At 42.6% G+C, this 19,340-nt stretch overlaps 1 protein-coding gene across 1 annotated transcript in view; it reads right to left on the reverse strand.

Annotated features, from left to right (window-relative positions):
- Window positions 1-19,340, reverse strand: part of Sema5a (semaphorin 5A) — a 446,744-nt gene that overhangs the window by 226,061 nt on the left and 201,343 nt on the right. The window contains exon 4 of the mRNA XM_026397069.2: window positions 16,478-16,577. Within this exon, the coding sequence (XP_026252854.2) occupies window positions 16,478-16,577 (100 nt within the window). The remainder of the gene's footprint in view (window positions 1-16,477; window positions 16,578-19,340) is intronic.

Consider the following 19,340-nt stretch of genomic DNA (forward strand, 5'->3'; position numbering starts at 1 on the left):
CTTCACCAGGCCAACGGACACACTGAGACTGCCAGGAGAGCTGGTGAGGAAGTCCCCAGCGTGGGGACTGGGAAGGTCAGGTGCCTCTCTCCATCTGCATGCATTAGAAAAGGACAAGGGCATTTGATTCTGAAACTGAGTTTAACTTCAGTAAAAGCAGACCCAACTGTTCCCCAGGAGTCTCCACTCTGATCCATGGCCCCCTTTCAGCACGTTTTTTATGCAGGAATGTGAATTTCACCCAGGGTCTCAGTATCATGGCACTCCATCTTGTTGAGGAATTCAGTTTAGAAATATAGACTTGTTCGTCCACCTGAGGACACTGATGCTCCCAAGGGTTTGAGTCAGTTCTGTGGTCCTCATGAGACACAGGAAATCTGAGAAATGGACACTGTCAGGGGATACAAGGAATAGCAGGTCCACAGTGTTGCAGCTTTGGGGGAAAACCCACTGCCCTCCATCACGGGGCCATGTTGGCCTCTGGCTGAGATGATGGTGGCTCCTTATCATCCTGAAGGAGCCACCAGGGCAGCAGCAGCAGCAGCAACATTCCAGAATGAAAGGAGAAATCAACTCTGTGAAAGTGGAAGTGGAAAGAAAAAATTGATCTACAACAGAGAGCAGACCCTTGGGTGTGGATGAGTGTGGGCAGGGTCTAGAGGAGCCGGGTTGTACGATGGGTTGCCCAAGGTCACTTCTATGGCACTATGAAAAACTTCCCAGTGAGAAGCAAACACAGATGACATCCCCTACACTACCTTGGGGAGGGGTAAAGATGGAAGATGTCAGAGGTCAGAACTGGACCTGCCACTGCAGTCAGAATGCCAAGTGCTGCCATGCCAGGCAGGCACAGCTGCCAGGGGACCAAGGAACACGGTCATGGTCAGAGATGGGGCGGACGAAGCACAGCAGAATCTGATGCTCAGTAGCATCTGAGCTCACACTGCTGGAGGGCGTCCAGGATGAGGGCTGGCACCGCCCTGGGCACCAGAATTATCACAATCCCTCCCACACCATGGGCATAATGCCACCCACCAAGTGAAGCCTGTCTCCGGCCAACCACAATAGCCTCTCGCCACATGCTTTCTGTCTCTCCAATTTAACCCCTGATATCCTGCCAGAGAAGCTTCTGGAAGCATTGCTTGGCATGTGCCATCCTTACCGCAAAGCTGTTGGGAGGAGACCTCCCTGTCTTTTATTACAGTAAAGCCAGCGTCCTCCATGCAGAGCCAGATACCAGGTCCTCAGGGGAGCAGGAATGCCATAGGAGAGTGGGTTTTTTTGTTTTGTTTTGTTTGTTTTGGTCAGACACCAGGGAGAAGACAAGTTTCCAACAGGAAGTTCATCTGAGGGAAAGGGAGCTGAGCTCAGGGCACAGGTGGAACAGAGTGACTGCCAAGGGAAACCGTGGAGGCCACCAGCGTCTCAAGTTTTCCCATACTCTCAACGGCTGTGGACAGGCACCCACACCTCTCCTGTAAGGGAGGTGAGGAATCCATACACAGGACTCGTCTCTCAGCTGAGGGACTGGCAAGGGACACGAAGGGCAAATACAACCCATCACCTCCCTGAGCAATGGGGCTCCACCCTCCACCATTTCCCCTGAGCCTTCTAGTGCAAGCAGCTGCCCCTGTACTAGGGGAGGCATGATTCCCTGGTGGCTCAGAACAATTGTACAAAGAAGAGCTCTGCCACCATACAGCCTCAGGAAGGAAGTGATTCCACTCTAGACCTCAGTCTTCTCATCAGGAAAATGGAAGTGATCATCACGCCTAACCACTTAGTGGTGGTGGTGTGAAATTTAAACCCAAGGAAACTGTTTAGAATGGAGCCTGATCAATTAACAGCTGCAGCTTCTAGTTGAAAATGAAGACTATTAAAACTTCCAGGCACACTGAAATCCTCAGCATATTCTCCACTTCCCTGGGACAGGAAGAGTGGTTCTGCCTTCCAGCAATCGCAGGTTAGAAGCAGAGGTGACACAGGCATCCCTGTGTCTTTAGGGATGGGCTGCAATGGGGAGGGGTGGTGGTGGTGCTGTTGGGTCTTAGGAAAGGAGACAGTGTTAGTTTTCTTGTCATTGGTTGAGAGAAACTATTTGAACCCAAGATTCCTATTCTCTTTCAATTTTTCTCTTACACATGCCCACAGGCTATGATCATACTACAGTATCCACCTTGGAACACCTTCTGGAATGGTAGCCCTCGTACACCAAGGAAGGAAAGAAGTGCTCTCCCGTCAGTGAGGAAAGAAGATGGTAGGAGCCACCGTGCTCTGCAGAGCTCCCAGCAGATACTTGGAGAGGAAAGCTCAAGACCCTTTCTCTACTTGGGAGCAATGGGTGGAGGTATAGAGACCACCTCTGAATCTCTGGCTCCAAAGTCAGGTGTTTTCCACAGCAGATAACACTGACTTAGGACTGAAACCACATCACACTCACATTCCACAGGTCCCTAAGCAAATGTCACTCTTCTGAACATTATTTTTTCTGCTTCCTGCATGCTATGAGCCTGTAAGTCACTTCCTCTCGGCAAACCATGCCAATGATTTCAACATCTCCCTCCTTCTCCCAAACACCTGAGAACTATGTCTCCCTCCCAATTTTCTCATTAGTAATAACAAATCCATATGGAAGATACAGAGCAGGAGGCAGGAGGAGGCAGAGAGGAGGCATGTGCCTTCTAGGAAAAATGTTAAGCGATACCGTTGCCATCACCACGCCCATGCCCGACACCATGCCCATGCCTGACACCATGCCCATGCCCGACACCACGCTGCAGAGAAGCAACGCAGGGGTGTGGACTTTTCCTCTGGTTGTATTTTCTTGGTTACAAGACACAAGTTGGCAATTTTTAACTCATTCTCAATTTTTTTAATCTAAAGGAGAATCAAAGAATCCAAGAATTCTAGAGCTGTCATAAAAGAATATACACCCCTCAATTTGTGGACGAGGGAAATTGTACAAATAAAGAGATGCAGTGTGACTTGTCCAAGGATTCAGAGAGAGACCCTTTGTGCTCACAATCAGGCATCCAATACCCTCTTCCTCATCTCACCTGCACTGCACACACACGTAGTGCACAGCACCAGCCCTTACCGTGTCATTATTCCACAAGCTCATTGTTCACACCCAGGAGCACTCCCCGTCACTCTAAGACAGTTCAAGTGCTTCTCATAATGAGCTCTGGATTCCGGGCCATCAGTTCCCACCTCTGGGGCTACAGTCTGGCTGTGACATCTGTCTCCTCATTAAGAGCAGGTCGACCCCACTGGTGTGGCTGATGACACGGTGCCTCCCTTCTCACTCATTATTTGCTTGAATTCTTCCCAGAACTGTCTGCCCTTCATTTTAAGAGGGCACCATTTTCTTCGTTTTTGAAACTAGAGAACTACACCGTACAATCTGTCAGAATACTAAAAAATGGGGGAGGGACATTTTTTCACCTGTACAAGGCCCATGGGAGTTGGCTGACGATATGGCCATTGGGAAATGAAATGTGTCCCAAAGGCCTATGGGTCAAAGTTTGATCCCCAAACGGTGATGCTATTGGGAAGTGGAGGATGCCTTAGGAGGTCAGGAATACAGGAAAGAAGTTAGGTCACTGGGCATGATTGTCCAGGGGATACTGGGAGCCTCTGCTTACTGACCTGCATGGCCTACATGACCTTCCTGATTTACTGAGGTGAATTGGTCTCCCCAGTACACCCACAGGTACCATGGCAGCACAGGCCCCAAACAACAGGATCAAGTGAAACACAGATTGAAAACTCCGAAACTCTGAGCTAAAGTGAAAATTTTTCTTTATCCATCTAATCACCTCAGGCATTTTGTTATAGTAACAAAAAGATGTCTAACATAGCCATCGAACAAAACACCTTTTTTACCATGATAAATTTCAATAAATTTCTGACAAGTACTTTTCATGTATTTTTATTTTTCTCAAATAATATTTCAAAATAATCTTAAATGAGACCTCATAAGACAAAAAGGTTAAAAAGAAACCATTAGTGTAAATGTATCTTCATGTATTTGCTTTACATGAAGACTTGATAAAGCTTACTTGAACACTTTCAAACTGGAGTTATCAGAACTATCTGTAATCTTACATAATCACATCATCTGTTTAATGCCTATTCTAATATAATTCAGTTAGTTACATATGTGTGGCTTTCAAAAAAAATGTGTTTATTTTTTAAGGCTCAGAGTTGTTAGGTACTTTTAAACATTTGTTTAATAAACAGAGTTCTGCATACAAAACACAAGTTATCAATTATATGCCTTGCTGGACTTGCCATATTAGAAATGCATAATGTTGCACATTTTAGGATTCACCTCATCTGCTATTTTAAAAGATGAATTATAAATGAAACATTTATACAAATCCCTAATCACCTCCGTAAATCACCTAAGAATATGGCCAACACAGGGTGGAGTCTACCAATCCTAAACACCTTTTCTCAAAATACGTGGTTCTGAGTACAACTCCAAGACCATTTTTGCAATAACTAAAATTCCAATCCAGCTAGCAACTTGGGGGACCTGAAATCTCTCAAGACAGCTTGATGCATTACAGCTTAGGCCAGCGAACTATGAAGTTAAAGGTTACAAAAAGAAAGAAAATCTTCTGAAGGGAGTAAAAAATGGATATTCCCAGAGGCTGAGCTGCTCACATAGCAGAAGTAAGATCTATGTCCCCTGCCCAGGGCTGTTCTCCAGGGCCTTGCACAGAAGCATCCACTTTATCTTGCAATTGTGGGAGTCATGGAGGGAGAACAAGATATGCGGGGCTCAGGAGAAAGGCCACCACCTTTCCAGTATGCAGCAGTCATGCTCCTGGCTGCAGCCAACTGGGAGTGCCCAGCAAGCCCCGCACCCAGGGTGGGCAACCTGAAGCATTTACACAGTCTCATTAATCTTCATAACACCCAAGATGTAAACAGGTAGCAAGAAGGAACAGTGCCGTTCTCCAGGGCAAAGGGGTTTGGGCGAGAGGTTAAGAGATCAGGTTCTCAGAGTGTCTCGGCTACATAAAGGGAGCCATCACAGATTTCCATCCTTCCCAGAAGTACAAAGCAAGATTTTGCCAAGTGGTAAATTTGGTTTGCTCTCATGGCTAAAGTCAATAAAAAATATTGACTTTATTATTCTACTTCTTTCCCAAATGTCTTGGAATAAAAGTGGATCTTACAGATTTAAATACAATGAATCATCGTACTTTTAGGAGTAATGAATAATGCGTGCATAGTACATAGATCCAGTAGATTGAGTCATTCAAACTACAAAGCCATCCAAATTGGCAGTTGCAAAATGACAATAGTAAAGCTCATGCATGCTTTCCCCACTAGACCTCCGAGGAGGTTCACTCCTCTTCACTGGGGTTTATTTCCTATTGTCTCTAGGATTAAAAATGAATTCTTGGGTCCCATCTCATCCCCCTGGGGCCCATCAAGCAGCCAATCACTAAGGATAACTGTATTTTCTGGGGAGCAGTGTGGACCATCACAGATGAGGTTCAATTGCACCTTCATGTAAAGTAGTGGATCCAGCTGGCATTAAAGAAAAGGTTGAGCCATCGTGAGCATATTAACTAAAGGACTCGTTTCATCCAGAGACACTATAAAACTTAACTCTGACCTCCATTAATTATGAAAGACACGGGTGTTTTAAAATGGCATCCGTTTAGAATAACTCAATGGGTCTCTGATGAATATGACTGTAAAAATCAAAGAAAAATTCCAAGTCCTTATTTAAGATGTAAGTCAAACTCTTGCTTATAAATGAGCAGCAGGCAGAATAATTAAGGAAAGGAGACTTATTTTGTGAAATAAATATAGAAAAGCAAGTAACTCTATAAAAAACATTTTAACAATGGTGATAGAAAATTGTATTGCCATTTAGTAAAAGTTTGGACCAAGGTTGATGGTGAAACAATTTGAAAGTAAAACACACGTCCTTATAAACCATCACCTTTAGATGAGTCTGAGGAGTGACATCAATTGATAACTTAGTCTCCCTGTGCCTGCATCAATGTCACCCTCTCTCCATCTTCCCTGTGAGTTTCCGCCCAACAGCTGTCAATATCAACAGCACAGAATCTGAAATAGTGACATCCACAGGGTGCCCCCAAGTTTTCAGTTACGTTAGTAGACTTGAACATTAAGAAAGACGTGTGTTATTTTGCACAAGCTAAGGAGAATCAGAAGCTATAGCTTTTAAGACCCAAAATGTTCTCATAAAATTATTTGAATTATCTAAGTGTAATATTTTTATATTACTAGCTTTAAGAAATATGAAGATGTAGTCTGATCATGTGGGCTGTTGATGCAGATTGCCAGACTGTCTATAATTGCTATTTCTATCAATTTTCATTATGCTGGTTTACTGTGAGAAAAGGCTAAACATCTTTCGGTCATCATATACTTTTTCATATGTTTTTAAAAAGTTAAATTTTAACATTACAAAGGTGCTCCAAACATCACCGCATTATATTTTAAGTAGAAAACATTTAGATCAGAGTTTTTAAAAATTCTTTCCTTTATTTGCTGATATATTTTTAAATGCAATAACAATTGTATAATTTGGTCATAATTTCATCAGGTTTTTTTCAACCTTCCTCAGAAAGTAGTAAATCTATGTCCTTAGGGCTAAGGATATTTTAAAATCACTGATTTTATGTTTCCTGTCCTTTATGTGTCTAGTATTTACTCTTCCCAGAACTGTCTTAATGCATTTCATTCTTTTCCCTAACCTAAAAGGGTATTTCAAACCCTTTAAAATCTTGATTACTAGAAATAAGTTTCAAAGAACACATCAAACTTACATCAAACTGTATTAATAGTGCTCAATTAAATGCCAAGATGTTAAAGTCTCAGAAATAAATGGGCAGCCTCTTATTCAGCAAGAAGATTGAAGTAACGAAGATAGATTTTTAATAGCATGCAATAATTAAACCAATGCTGTTAGCAAATCTCAAATATTAAAAAAAACCTTTCCCCATAAGTATATTTAGGGCAAAAGTTATTAACAATATTGTTAATAATCACACTGTCACTTAACTTTATGGTGCTTTAAATAGTACTTGCAAATCTCTAAGTGCTTTCTGGATTATGGGTGATGACTTATTGCAAAACTGAACTCTGTGGGTCCACTGGGCATTTAATTTGATCTTTTCCATTTTTCATTTCCCTATCTTATAATAGAGATAAGTTTTCATTTGAAAAAAAATACCCACTGAATATTTGTATGAGCCTTTAACCTGTGATTCCCTAGGAAGAACCACCCTTCTTCTCTATGTACAATTGTTTTCAGGGCTACTGTCAGAGGTTTTAAAGTGTAGGGGTTTTCCTCAAATATCTTTAAGTAATCAGAGAATTACAGTTAGGGCCGTCCTGACCAGTCTTATCCCAAACCTCACTGAAATCACCTTTCACCCCTGCCGAAGCCACACCATTTTGTCCAGCCATCCACCACGCTCATTCCCAGCTCTGAAACACATCTCCATGTCTGCTAAAGTGGGCTCGATTTCAGTTCTCCCCTGTCTCACCTTCACCACAATCCCTAACTGCCCTCGTCCTTCCCGATTCTCCAAGCTCCAGCACACTCTGTACACCTTCAGGTGGAAGACCCTTGCCAAAGCCAGTCTGAGTGTGCACACACAGGCCTGGCCTCTCCTGGCTCCTCCACACCTGTAACAGACCTTCTCCAATCTGCCGCGCAGCAGAGGACGGCACCTGCTAAACCAGAGCCTGGCGATTCTTGCAGAGTCTGACTACGATGGCCGATGGCCGAGATGCTCTGCTCTTGGGGAAACCTCCCAGGAGGCTCTCATGGCCACTGGACTGGAATCCAGGTTTAGAAGTCCAAGTCCTACACATGCTGCCCCCACCTAAGACACAGGGCCTCGTCTGCAATCACTGCCCCCTCTGTGTCACCACAGGTCACACTGTGCTGAGCCCCTTCAGCTCCTCAGGACCCCAAACTTGCCCTGTGACATCTCCCTCTTGCTCCCAGGTACTTGAGGCATCTCCAAAGCCCGAGGGGAGAACACCTTGTCAACGCAGCCTCCCAGGGCCACGGACCGCCAGCTCTTCACTGTTGGTTCAGAGCCCTTGACTCAGGCTCACTGTTGGTTCTCAGCCCTTGAACTTCACTGCAATGGTCCCTGTCACACTCACTAGGCCAGGAGACAACAGACTTTGCAGGGCAGCAGGTATTTCCCTTTGATGTCTATGCCCCACCTGCTCAATACTCCATCTGCAGCTTAAAAGCAGCCATAGATGATGTGCAGGTGGATGGATGTGACTGACCCAACAGAACTGCCTTCACAGAACCAGGAGCCAATTCTGAGGTCACACTTGCAAGGCCTTGCAGCAGGCTACCAAGTGTTCCTTGGGCAGAGAACATGTCTCCTCTCTGTTCACCCAACACCTGAGATGCTTCCCCATATAAAGTAGATTAAATGCATATGTAATGAAGACAGCCTTGAAAAACTAAGTGCATGAACAAGTCCTGAAGGGCCTCTGCCGGAACCAACTGGAAGGAACTCTCTGCCCTCAGGGTCTTCGGTGCACACCAAGTACAGAAGTACAGAGGCGGAGTCCTCCTCGCACCTTGTGGGCTCCTTCAGGGACTTTGGGAAACAGGGACTTTATTTACTTAGTTCTAACTAAGTAATAACTGTTCTTCTGGGCTTATCTTCTCCCAGCTCAAGCAGGGTAAAAAAAGTACAGAAATTATTTTTACACAATAATAGAAAGAACAGGATGGTTAGAAGTATTTTCCAAAAGAGATTCTGAAGACACCCATGTGTTGAAAGCTTATTCCCCCAGGTCACGTTGATCCACAGCTGGGAGCTGCAGCAGGGGAATCTGAATTTTGAAGGAATGCTCCTGTTGATCCTCGGTGCAAATAAGGATGTCTTGTAAATATTGGGAAAGGCTAGCAAAGCCAAAAGACGGAAAAGGACTTAAAAATATTGTGTGTGTGTGTGTGTGTGTGTGTCCATAGATCAGGTTAATTAATAAAATAATCTAAATAGAATAAAGGGAGAAATGGTGAGAGGAGGAAGATAAGCAAAGAAAATTTTTTTAGCTTTTACTATTTGTTCTTTTTAGATATATGAGACAGTAGAGTGGGTTTTGACATTATAAATACATGGAGTATATTTTATTCTAATTATGATCCCATTCATGTGGTTGTACATGATGTGGCGTTTCACTGCTCATATGTATATTCATATATGAACATAGAAAAGTTGAATTCAATTCATTCCACTGTCTTTCCTATTCCCATCCCCCACCCTTCCCTTCATTCCCCTTTGTCTAATCCACTGCACTTCTATTTGTCCCCTCCCTCCTCTTATTGTGTGTTAGCATCAACAAATCAGAAAGAACATGTGAGCTTTGTTTCTTTAGAGGGACTGGCTTATTTCACTCAGCATGATAGTCTCAAGATCCATCCATTTACCAGCAAATGTCATGAACTCATTCTTCTTTATGGCTGAGTAATACTCCATTTGTATATACACCACATTTCTTAATCCATTTATCTGTTGAAGGGCACCTAGGTTGGTTCCATAACTTAGCTCTTGTGAATTGAACTATTATAAAAATGGATGTGGTTGTATCACTGTAGTATGTTGATTTTAAGTCCTTTGGGAATATGCCTAGGAGTGGGACAACTAGTTAAATGGTGTTTACATTCTAAGTTTTCTGAGGTATCTCCATACTGCTTTCCAGAGGGGTTGCACCAATTTGCAGTCCCACCAGCAATGCATGAGTGAACCCCCCCACACACATCCTCCCAACATTTAGTTACTTGTATTTTTGATAATTGCCATTCTGACTGGAGTGAGATGGAATCTCAGTTTGATAAAGATGGTGAATAGATTTTCATTTATTTGTTGACCAATCATATTTCTTCTTCTGTGAAGTGCCTCTTCAGTCCCTTTGCCCATTTATTTATTATTTTGCTGTGTGTGTGTTTGTTTGTTTGTGGGTTGTTGTTGTTTTTTTTTTTTTTAGTGTTAAGTTTTTTGAGGTCTTTATATATCCTCGACATTAATGCCCTGTGTTTCAGGTACAAAGATTTTGTCCCATTCTATAGGTTCTCGCTTCACACTTTTGATTGTTTCCTTTGCTGTGAAGAAGCTCTTTAGTTTGAAACTTTCCCATTTATTGATTCTTGATTTCACTTCTTGCACCTTGGGAGTCTTGTTGAGGAAGCCAACATGATGGAAGGTTGGGACTGCATTTTCTTGTAGTAAGCACAGGGTCTCTCTGGTCTAATGCCTAGGTCCTTGATCCACTTGGAGTTAAGTTTTGTGCATGGTAAGAGATAGGGGTCAATTTCATTCTGTGCATATGGTTCCAGTTTTCTCAGCACCATTTGTTGAAGAGGCTGTCTTTCCTCCAGTGTATGTTTATGGCTCCTTTGTCTAGGATGAGGTCACTGTATTCATGTGGGTTTGTCTCTGTGTCTTCTTTTCTGTTCCATTGTCTCCCATGTCTGTTTTAGTGCCAATACCATGTTGATTTTGTTACTATAGCTCTTAAATATAATTTAAGATTTGTCATTGTGGTACATCCTGCTTCACTTTTTTCACATAGGATTGCTTTGGCTATTTTGGGTCTCTTATTTTTCCAAATGAATTTCAACACTGCTTTTTCCATTTCTATGAAAAACACATGGGAACTTTAATAGGAATTGCATTTGGGGTAGTATGGCCATTTGACAACCTTGATTCTTCCTATCCAAGAACATGGGAGATCTTCCCATCTTCCAAGATCTTAGCAAAGAGAATCTTAAGAGAAAACACACCTATCACCTAATGCCAGCCCTGAGAAGGAAATAGGTAGGTAGAAGAACATACTTAAACCCCAAATTGCAGGTCTGCAGAAATTCAAGGTGAGGTGGGGTGAAAAAGAGAATCAGGAAGGAGCAGCAAGTCCCCTTCCCCTCACAACTGCTCTCCCTGAGCCCTAATTAATGTACACAGAGATCGTCCCCATCATTACCTGGGGTCTCCATCACAATGGGTTCCTTTGCTTTGGGTTCACTTCCAATTGCTGATTATCTCCCACTCAGCACACGCTACCTTAGTTGTGTGAACTCGACCTAACACGTCCTTCAGAAAAAAGGACCGATGGAAGGGGGCTCCTGGGGGCAGAACCCTGACTTCATGCCGTTCTCCAGCTCTTCCTTTAACCACATATTCTTTCCAACAGTTACTTCTACCAAAAAACTCTGATGTGAAGCTAGGAATTACAGCGACCAAAAGAAGAGTGAGAAAGTATTTCCTGATTTTAGAAAAACAGAGTTTTATATGAAGTTAAAATTTAGTCCCCACAGCAAAGACATTTTGAAAGAAAGAACTTGCTTAATTAAATGGAAGCCTAGCCATTAATTCAGTGTGATCTTAAGAGGCACAGGCTTTGTCAGAGCAACAGATGGGAGGCCCCTGGGTTTCCAGCAAGCAGGTTGACACCACACTCAGTGAGACTGTGAAGGGAAGCTGTAACTCAACCCATCAGGGACCACCAACTACCTCTAGCTAACCTCTGGACTAGGAGCCTTCTACTTTAACTAACAGAATGCATCTGCTTCATCCTGCTTCCCAGAAGAAGGATTCCATCCTCCCCCAACCCCTCCAGCCCTGGAAGAGCTGACCTGCTTGTGGTCTTGTGGTCAATGCCTGACTCATGAATCATGGAAAGCTCAAATAAACTCGTTAAAATTTTAATGTGCTTGAGTTTATCTTTCAGCAGTTCTGAACACGTAAAGCCAATTCAGCGCCCGCATGGCAAAAGCATGTTAATCTTTCCTTTTTTATCCTTAGTTTTGCAGAGTCAAAACAAGAGCAAAACAAATGATTAGAATGTATACCAAAATGTCGCAACCAGTTTGCTGTGATTGGAAGGATCAAGCTCTGGCTTGGAAGCCCTCAGGTTTTAATTCTTTCTTTTTCTTTCATTGCAATAAACACGCTGACCAGGAATCCATACTATACGTTGTACAGGTATATAATAGAAATATCTTCTTTTCTGGTATCTAGAAGTGGCCTCTTGACTGGGACAGTGAATTCAGGGATTCTGTGAAGCTGGGGATATAGCTGGTCCTCCACCTGCTCAGGTGTCAGGGGGACTCATGCATTCCCGTAAGTTTGCTCTTGGTATCTTTATAATATTACCATTTCATGATATGGCTTTGATAGATTTAAAATCAAACAGTCCCAAGGATAAAGTCCTTATATATCTCATTAGTTACGGTCACTACCAGACCGACCCAAGCGCTGAGTCTGCGGGTCTCAGTCCCACCACCTTCCTCGTGGCAGATGGTTGGGCTATGTGGACTCCTCAGGCTGTGAGAGCTAACAGGAGGACCCTCTACTAAAACACCACATGTTGCAACAGGGCCTTACACTGAAGCTGGTCGGAAAAGAGTAAGAGCATCAGAAACAAAGTTACCCGCAGAAAATAACTAATGGTGCAAGAAACCAATACGGCCGAAAAAAAAAAAAACGGTCATTTTCAAAATGGAGACTGATATTAAGAAGTGTTTTTTCAAGCCACACCTTGAAGAAAAGTACCTGAGCACAAGTGGGCGTCAGCACCTTCAGAGGCAAAGATCCATGCGGTGGCTGTTTTCCATCACACTGCGTGGCTGTTTGTGGTACATATCAGAGTGACTTGGAATGGAATCACTTGTCACCCTTAGGATGAACCTGAAATGCTACAGACCAACTCACTTGGGAATAAAAATGTTATCACCCTCTCTGACATCTGTTGCTACAATTCTATCCACAGCAAAATGTAGACTCTTATCCAATTGGTGGAGCGTTAGTACTGTCAGTACTTTCATAATTATCTATACTAAAATTCTAAGCTATAACACAGTCTTTCTCTTTGATTTTTTTTTTTTTCATTATACCATGGAAACTGATTTCAGGAGGTTTGTGATGAAAAAGTAGACAGGAATATTATCCCAGGAATAGAAACACATAGAAATCAAATAATAGGGGAAAAAAAAAACTGGACACACCAACTATATTTAACTATGATTATTTCTGAAACTCTTTTCCTTATGCTGTATTGTATTGTCCACATTTTCTAAAAGAAAGATGCCTATGTTTAATCATTGAAAATACACAGAATATTAACTTCAAAGAGGCTGGATTGAAACAGAATATGAAGGTCAATGCATTTACCCTCATATGAAAGTGAGCATGCATCCTGGAAATGGCAAATTTATGAGTCCTTCCAGAAACTGCATGAATTCCAATTCAAGTAACTTCTGGTGCTACATAACCACAGATCTCTTAAAGAGAAGTTTTTCTTTTGCAGCACAATGAACTCCCTTTATAAAAGACTGCAAAGAATCTTTGGCTGAATTCAATTTCAGGGACATAAAGTATTAGTGGTATAAAGTGAAACCATCCAATAAACATCTTCTCAATACCTGGTGGTAACTATGGGGAAAAAAAAAAAAGGATCATTCTACTTTTCTGCAGTTCATATTTTTAAGCCATTGCTGATTTCTGAAATACACACCTGTTATCTAAACTTCTTTTGCTAGGTCAAACCTTCCCAAACAGGAATCTGAGGGCTGGGTTATTTTTAAAGTTTTATAACTGGTTCATACTCCCTCTCAAACTTTCTGAACCTAATCCCACCAAATTTCCTCGGTGACATTTCTATTCTCTGCCTTCAGCCGTCTCTGCCTGAAATGTAACCGTGTGTGCACACTAATGCACACAAGCTCCCCGGGGCTCTCCAGGTCCGGCTGCCTTCCCGGGGCCTGCTGACGTAGTGATCATTTGTCACGGATTATTTCACTTAATCCTCACGACAGCTGAAAGGGGTGGAAATTATCATATCAAGTTTAAAGATGGGAAAATTGGGCTCTGAATCTGGCTCAGGACGGCTCTGTGAGGCAAGCAGGGTCCCTCCTTTCTTTCTGTCATCTGCCAAGTAGTCACAAGGCAACACACACTATTTGCCAGACACGTGGGGGTATTTGTAGGATCAAAATCGCTTATTCCTCACCTGAAGTTCAGTTCAACTGGGCATCCTGCATTCTGGGGTGGTTTCTGGCAACCCCTCGTGTTCCTGGCCACTACACCATACTGCATGCTAGGGTGACTCAGGGGCTGGTACAATTCCTCCCAACATGGATGAGCTGGCACCATGGTGACATGAGATGGCAGTCCCCAGAGGTACTTGGATGGAGACCTCCAGAGACAAGTCTCCCTTGGGAACAATTCCCAGTTGCTGTTGTAGCCAAGGCAGGCACATAAGACAGTCCTTCACAAGCCCCAATTTACTCAGTGGCTTCCTGCATCCCTTGAGAGAATCTTGTGTCACTGATTAAAAGCCAACCACTGGCAGAGTATGGAGTGCTGATCTGTTCACAAGGGGACCTCCAGAGACCATGGACAGTGTTTTGAGTCACACTAATGAAAAAGCCTTTCCAAAGTTCTTTACAAATGAATGAGGGATGCAAGACTCAGCACTGCTTGTTGGGCTCACATTTGTTCCTGCTTCCTGAGTAGAGGGCCTCTTACCCTTGACTTGGGGCCAGAGCTTATTTTCCTTAAAGGCAGGCTTTGGGGTACAGAGCCTGAAACTCTCTCATGACCATACCCCAATGTAGGCATTTGGAATAAATAGACCACACTCTCAACCCTCTTGCTCCTGTGTTTCCTAGATGAGAAAAGAGCATATACAAGTCAAATCCTAGAAATAAATATGTTGAGCCAACAGAGATCTTTGCGTTTCCACAAGGAGGAAGAAACAAAGAATTGGCACATCCCTTTCTGTCCAGGTAGGAGGTGACAGCTGTCAGGATATGATGTGATGCCCTGAAAGAAGTACAGTGACAAAGTGGATGCCTGGTGTGTCAACGGGGCCATCCTGTGCAGGATGTGGCAGCTCAGGATCAGTGCAGGGTCTTGAGCCGGGTCCTCACTATGAGGAGGAATTTCCAAAGCAGAAAATTTCGGGTGGGCACCTAGTATTCCAAAAAAATAAAACAAGGTCACCAAATTTCAGACTCAAGAAAGACCATGTTCTATAGCCATGGGAAACCTAAATCATTCCACATGCCTGGACTACATGAGAATGACGAGATGAGACTTTAAGGGACATGGGACCACAGGATGGACTACCCACAGAGGTTCTGCCGGCAGGCATTTAGAAAACATGCTATGTTGGAGCATGCAGAAAGAGGAGAGCTTCTCGAAACTGGGAGACCCATTTATAAGCCTTGCAATACAGAGCCCAGACTCTGGTTTGGTGAAGTCAGCTTTGAAAATCCTAGTGTTTCCAAGGAACAGAAGTAAGGAAGAGTAATCCAAGCAACCCTGTCCAGGTTCATGGTCTCCCCACAACCATCCAAAGAGATGACCACTGTCCAGTGCATGAAGTAAGCCAACTTGTGTCTATTTAGTGAAAGTTGGACTATAAGATCTGAGAGCAAACGCAACGATTCAGAAATTTCTCAGCATTTATCACAAATACCCCAAGGGTACGCTGGATTTAGTTTTACTCAGGTCAGTGTGGGAGCTGTTCGACCTCTGTAGCTATAAAACGTATACTATATAATCTAAAAACTTGGCTGAAAAGATACGACCATTCCAGTGCCGTACAGACTTCCTTAGATGTCAGTAGAATGTAAATCTGCACATTGCCTCCTCAAGTTTAATGTTCATTTTCCTAAGAGATAGATGTAACATGTTTCAGGTATATCATCCTCAAATTATACTGACATAGATAACTGGATGTGGGGTCCATGCAGATCTTCTAAGGAGGTGATAGCAAATAGGAGGGAAAGAGCTCAAAATCTGTTGATGTGTCAGTGGCTGACCCTCCAGCTGTATGCAGGTGTTGACCTGGATACAGGAGCACAAGCTTCTTCAAGGGGCAATGACAATGACAATTTCCTTGAATTCTTAATGTACTGATAAAGGTCTGATCAAGGTCATCAAGAAAGGTCATGAGGGACCTCGTGGCATGCTCATAGGCATTTTGACCTCTGAAATTCTGCAGAAGAATGTAGTGATGAATTAAGAACATGGTTTCTGTAGCCAAACTGTCTGGGTGTAAAACGGGGCTCCATCTTTTATCAGGCACATGCAAAATTACAACATCTTTCTCTGCTGTCTGCCTCAGTTTCCTCATCTGTACAGTAGGGAGGTTGACACCACCCACCTCTCAGGTTAGGTGGGAGGAACAGAGGAGTTAATCTGGGGAAACCAGGTCTGAGACACACAGGGAGGGTCCCATCAACACATGCTATGAGGAGCACACCCCTGCTCACACTAGCAGGGCACTTCATGACACTCACCCTGCGCAGCGTTGTGAGATGGAATCACTTTAAACAGCGCTCTTCAGTTTCAGCAAAGAGACTCACATATAACTCACACAGATATAAAGTGAAATCCATAGATTATCTTTGGTGGCAAAACATAACATCTCTCACCTTGCTCCTACAACAAGTTCTTTCTGTCCTGGGTCAAATGTTAACTGCGAGAAATCCACAGCATTCTTCGCTCTGAACTCCCGTAACCAGGGGCCAATTTCTAAATAGGAAAAAAAATAAATAAATAAAAAAGATAAAAATGAATGATTCTTCCTCTGGGGACCACAGAGAGGGCACAGCAGAAGCAAGCATTACATTCCAGGGAGGACTGGGGAGTCTCATGTGATGTGATCATTTAGGGGCCACTGGAGGTTCCCCCCGGGATGTCACGTGACCCACACTGGGAATGTGTAAAACACAGAGGGGGAACACCCGGGAAACAGAAAAGCCAGGCATCCAGGCATGGCAGTGATTTACAGGCCAGATGTGCGTTTTCTGGGCCTGGTAGAAAATAACCCAGAGTCCACAGGACTCAGCAGAGGGATGCAGACTGCAAACGACACCATTTCCTGTGCCACTTCACTGGGAAGGGCTGAGGACTTTGCAAAATCACAAAAGCACTCCTTCAGAGCCAGGACAGAGCACAGGGGCACCATTTGCCTTCTTTCAAATTAGGCCTTCCATTTCCCTGTCCCTGGGGTTTCTATTTTGGCCCCACGATTAGACTTGTTAAACACATTCAGTCCTTTCTACATGAGAAATCCACAGTTACTTCTAGACCTCATTTGCATTTTTTTCTAAGGGAAATCAGGAAATAGCCACTCCACAGAGACAGGTTTTCTACAAGCCCTGTTAACTCCTATTAGAAAGCATCCAGCCCAGAGTCTGATTATTATAAAATGACTTTAAGAGGAATAGAATGCTGCTTCATGTGTCATTTCTGCAACTTTCAGGAACTCATTTTTGGCACTGAAAAAAATATGCAGTGAGTTGCTGGTCAGTTTGGGATGCCTTCTCCTTATCCTGGCAACCAACCATGCTACCCGATGGTCTTATTTTCTTTGTCTTCTCTTATGTAGTACTTTGACGATATCACCCTGATTAAACAGGCATGTGACAGCTGTCAAATCAATAAAGTTATTTGCTTGAGGGAAGTGATTAATCTCCTTCAACAAACACTGAAACTAAAAACAAATCTGATATGGAAATATGCCCATGTCCTAGAGTATCCTATAGAAATGTCTTTGTGGATAAGAATGAGATGGATTATTTTTGAGGAAAGGCTCAGTATAATAAATGTGTCTTTTGTCTCTACTATTAGTTATTGGGGGGGAAAATGGTATACACTGGAAGTTCTTTTCGGATGACAGAAAACCAGGGCTGTGCTAGAGAGAAAAAAAGAGACCTGCAAATGGCATTTGGAATTTTAATATGTATGACATCTTGATATTTTTTAGTATTTTATATAAATTTCTTCATTTTTATAGGCAACTCAATGAAATCAAAACACTTAGAGTGAAGTATTACAAGGCACTGGAGCCACACAAAGTTATCAATAAATAATCCTTCCAAGAGCTTATAATTCAATTAGAGAAAAAGAACTGAGATCTTCCTCAACCATGTTTATGTAAATGCAATGTACTCACATTTTAGTACATGCATTTTTTATTAAAAACACCCAAGGAAACTGTATAAAATGTACAGGAATTATTCAAAATATAGAAAGGTGAGATGGTTGAAAGCTTAGGTAAAAGGAGAGATTTGATGAGAGACTTAGGATAAATGCCCTAACAGGACAATGGGAAGAGCAGCAGGGTGGCCTTGGTGCCTTCTCTGGCCCTACCTGGAACTGCTCCACCAATTGCTCCATCCCTGAGAAAGAGGGAGCCTGAGGCTCGCAGGTCTGTGTGGTTCACTGTGATGCCTGCAGCACTAAGAACAGAACCTCGGATAGGAGGGGGAATCATAAATGGGTCCAACAAATGGGTCCAACACAAGAGTAGGAATGAGTATGTGAATTAAAGAGTGGAAGAATTAAAAAGGAAATGAAAGAGGAGAGAAAGGGTGCAGAGAAAAGAAAATAGTAGCTCATGAAACTGCTAGGAAAGGGGACTGAAAAGAAAATTTAAATATAAACTACAGAAAAATACATTTACAGGTTTAAAAGTTTGGACTTGATCTCATATGTGATAATAGCAAAGCACTGAAATTTTTCAAGTAAGCACTTAGCCCATTAAATTATAAATCCTAGGAATATGAATGGGGTCACTGATAAGTAGGGTGGTTTGGGAAAAGTAGTAAATGAAGACAAGAATATTAGATTAAAAAATGAAAAACCATACAATTTAGGCAGTGGCTAAGAAAATGGAAAAGGAAGATATTCTGGGAAGGTCTGATTAGCCAGATCACTGATTATAGGTCAACTCAAGGAGAATAAGTTAAAGAAAACAAAAATGCTTTGAAGATTACATAAAGAAGACAGGAATGACTGAGACACAGATGTCACGAGATAAGGCTGGTACTAGAGAGAAACTGGATGCAAGTATAATTATGAGAGTATTACAAAAAAATTTCCCATGGGAACAAGTTGGTCCCAGAGCCATTATTGAACATCACGAAAACCTAGAAGAGTCCATAAAAATGTTCAAGGTCAAGAGCTTCATCATTCAAATGGGAAATCCATGGCTAAGGAGCATGTGGGTATAAAAAAAAACATACAAGTTAAAAGAAGTGGGAAAATGAGCCTCATAAAAAGATAAAAGACTACGAAATATCAGAAAACAGCTTGTTTCCCATGCACACATCTGTCCTTTTAGTTACAAGAATTTTAAAAGTGACCCATAGGAACCAGGATGAAGAGACAGCATTCAGGTTTGGGTTCCTATCATGAACATTCAGAAATAGCCTCAAGTCTTGAAAGGAATCATGTCTAGAGGGAAAAATGAGTTAACAGCATACCATTCTGTCAATATTATTTGATTTT

This window comes from Urocitellus parryii, chromosome 1 (genome assembly GCF_045843805.1).
Source record: "Urocitellus parryii isolate mUroPar1 chromosome 1, mUroPar1.hap1, whole genome shotgun sequence".
NCBI classification, from domain to species: Eukaryota; Metazoa; Chordata; class Mammalia; order Rodentia; family Sciuridae; genus Urocitellus; species Urocitellus parryii.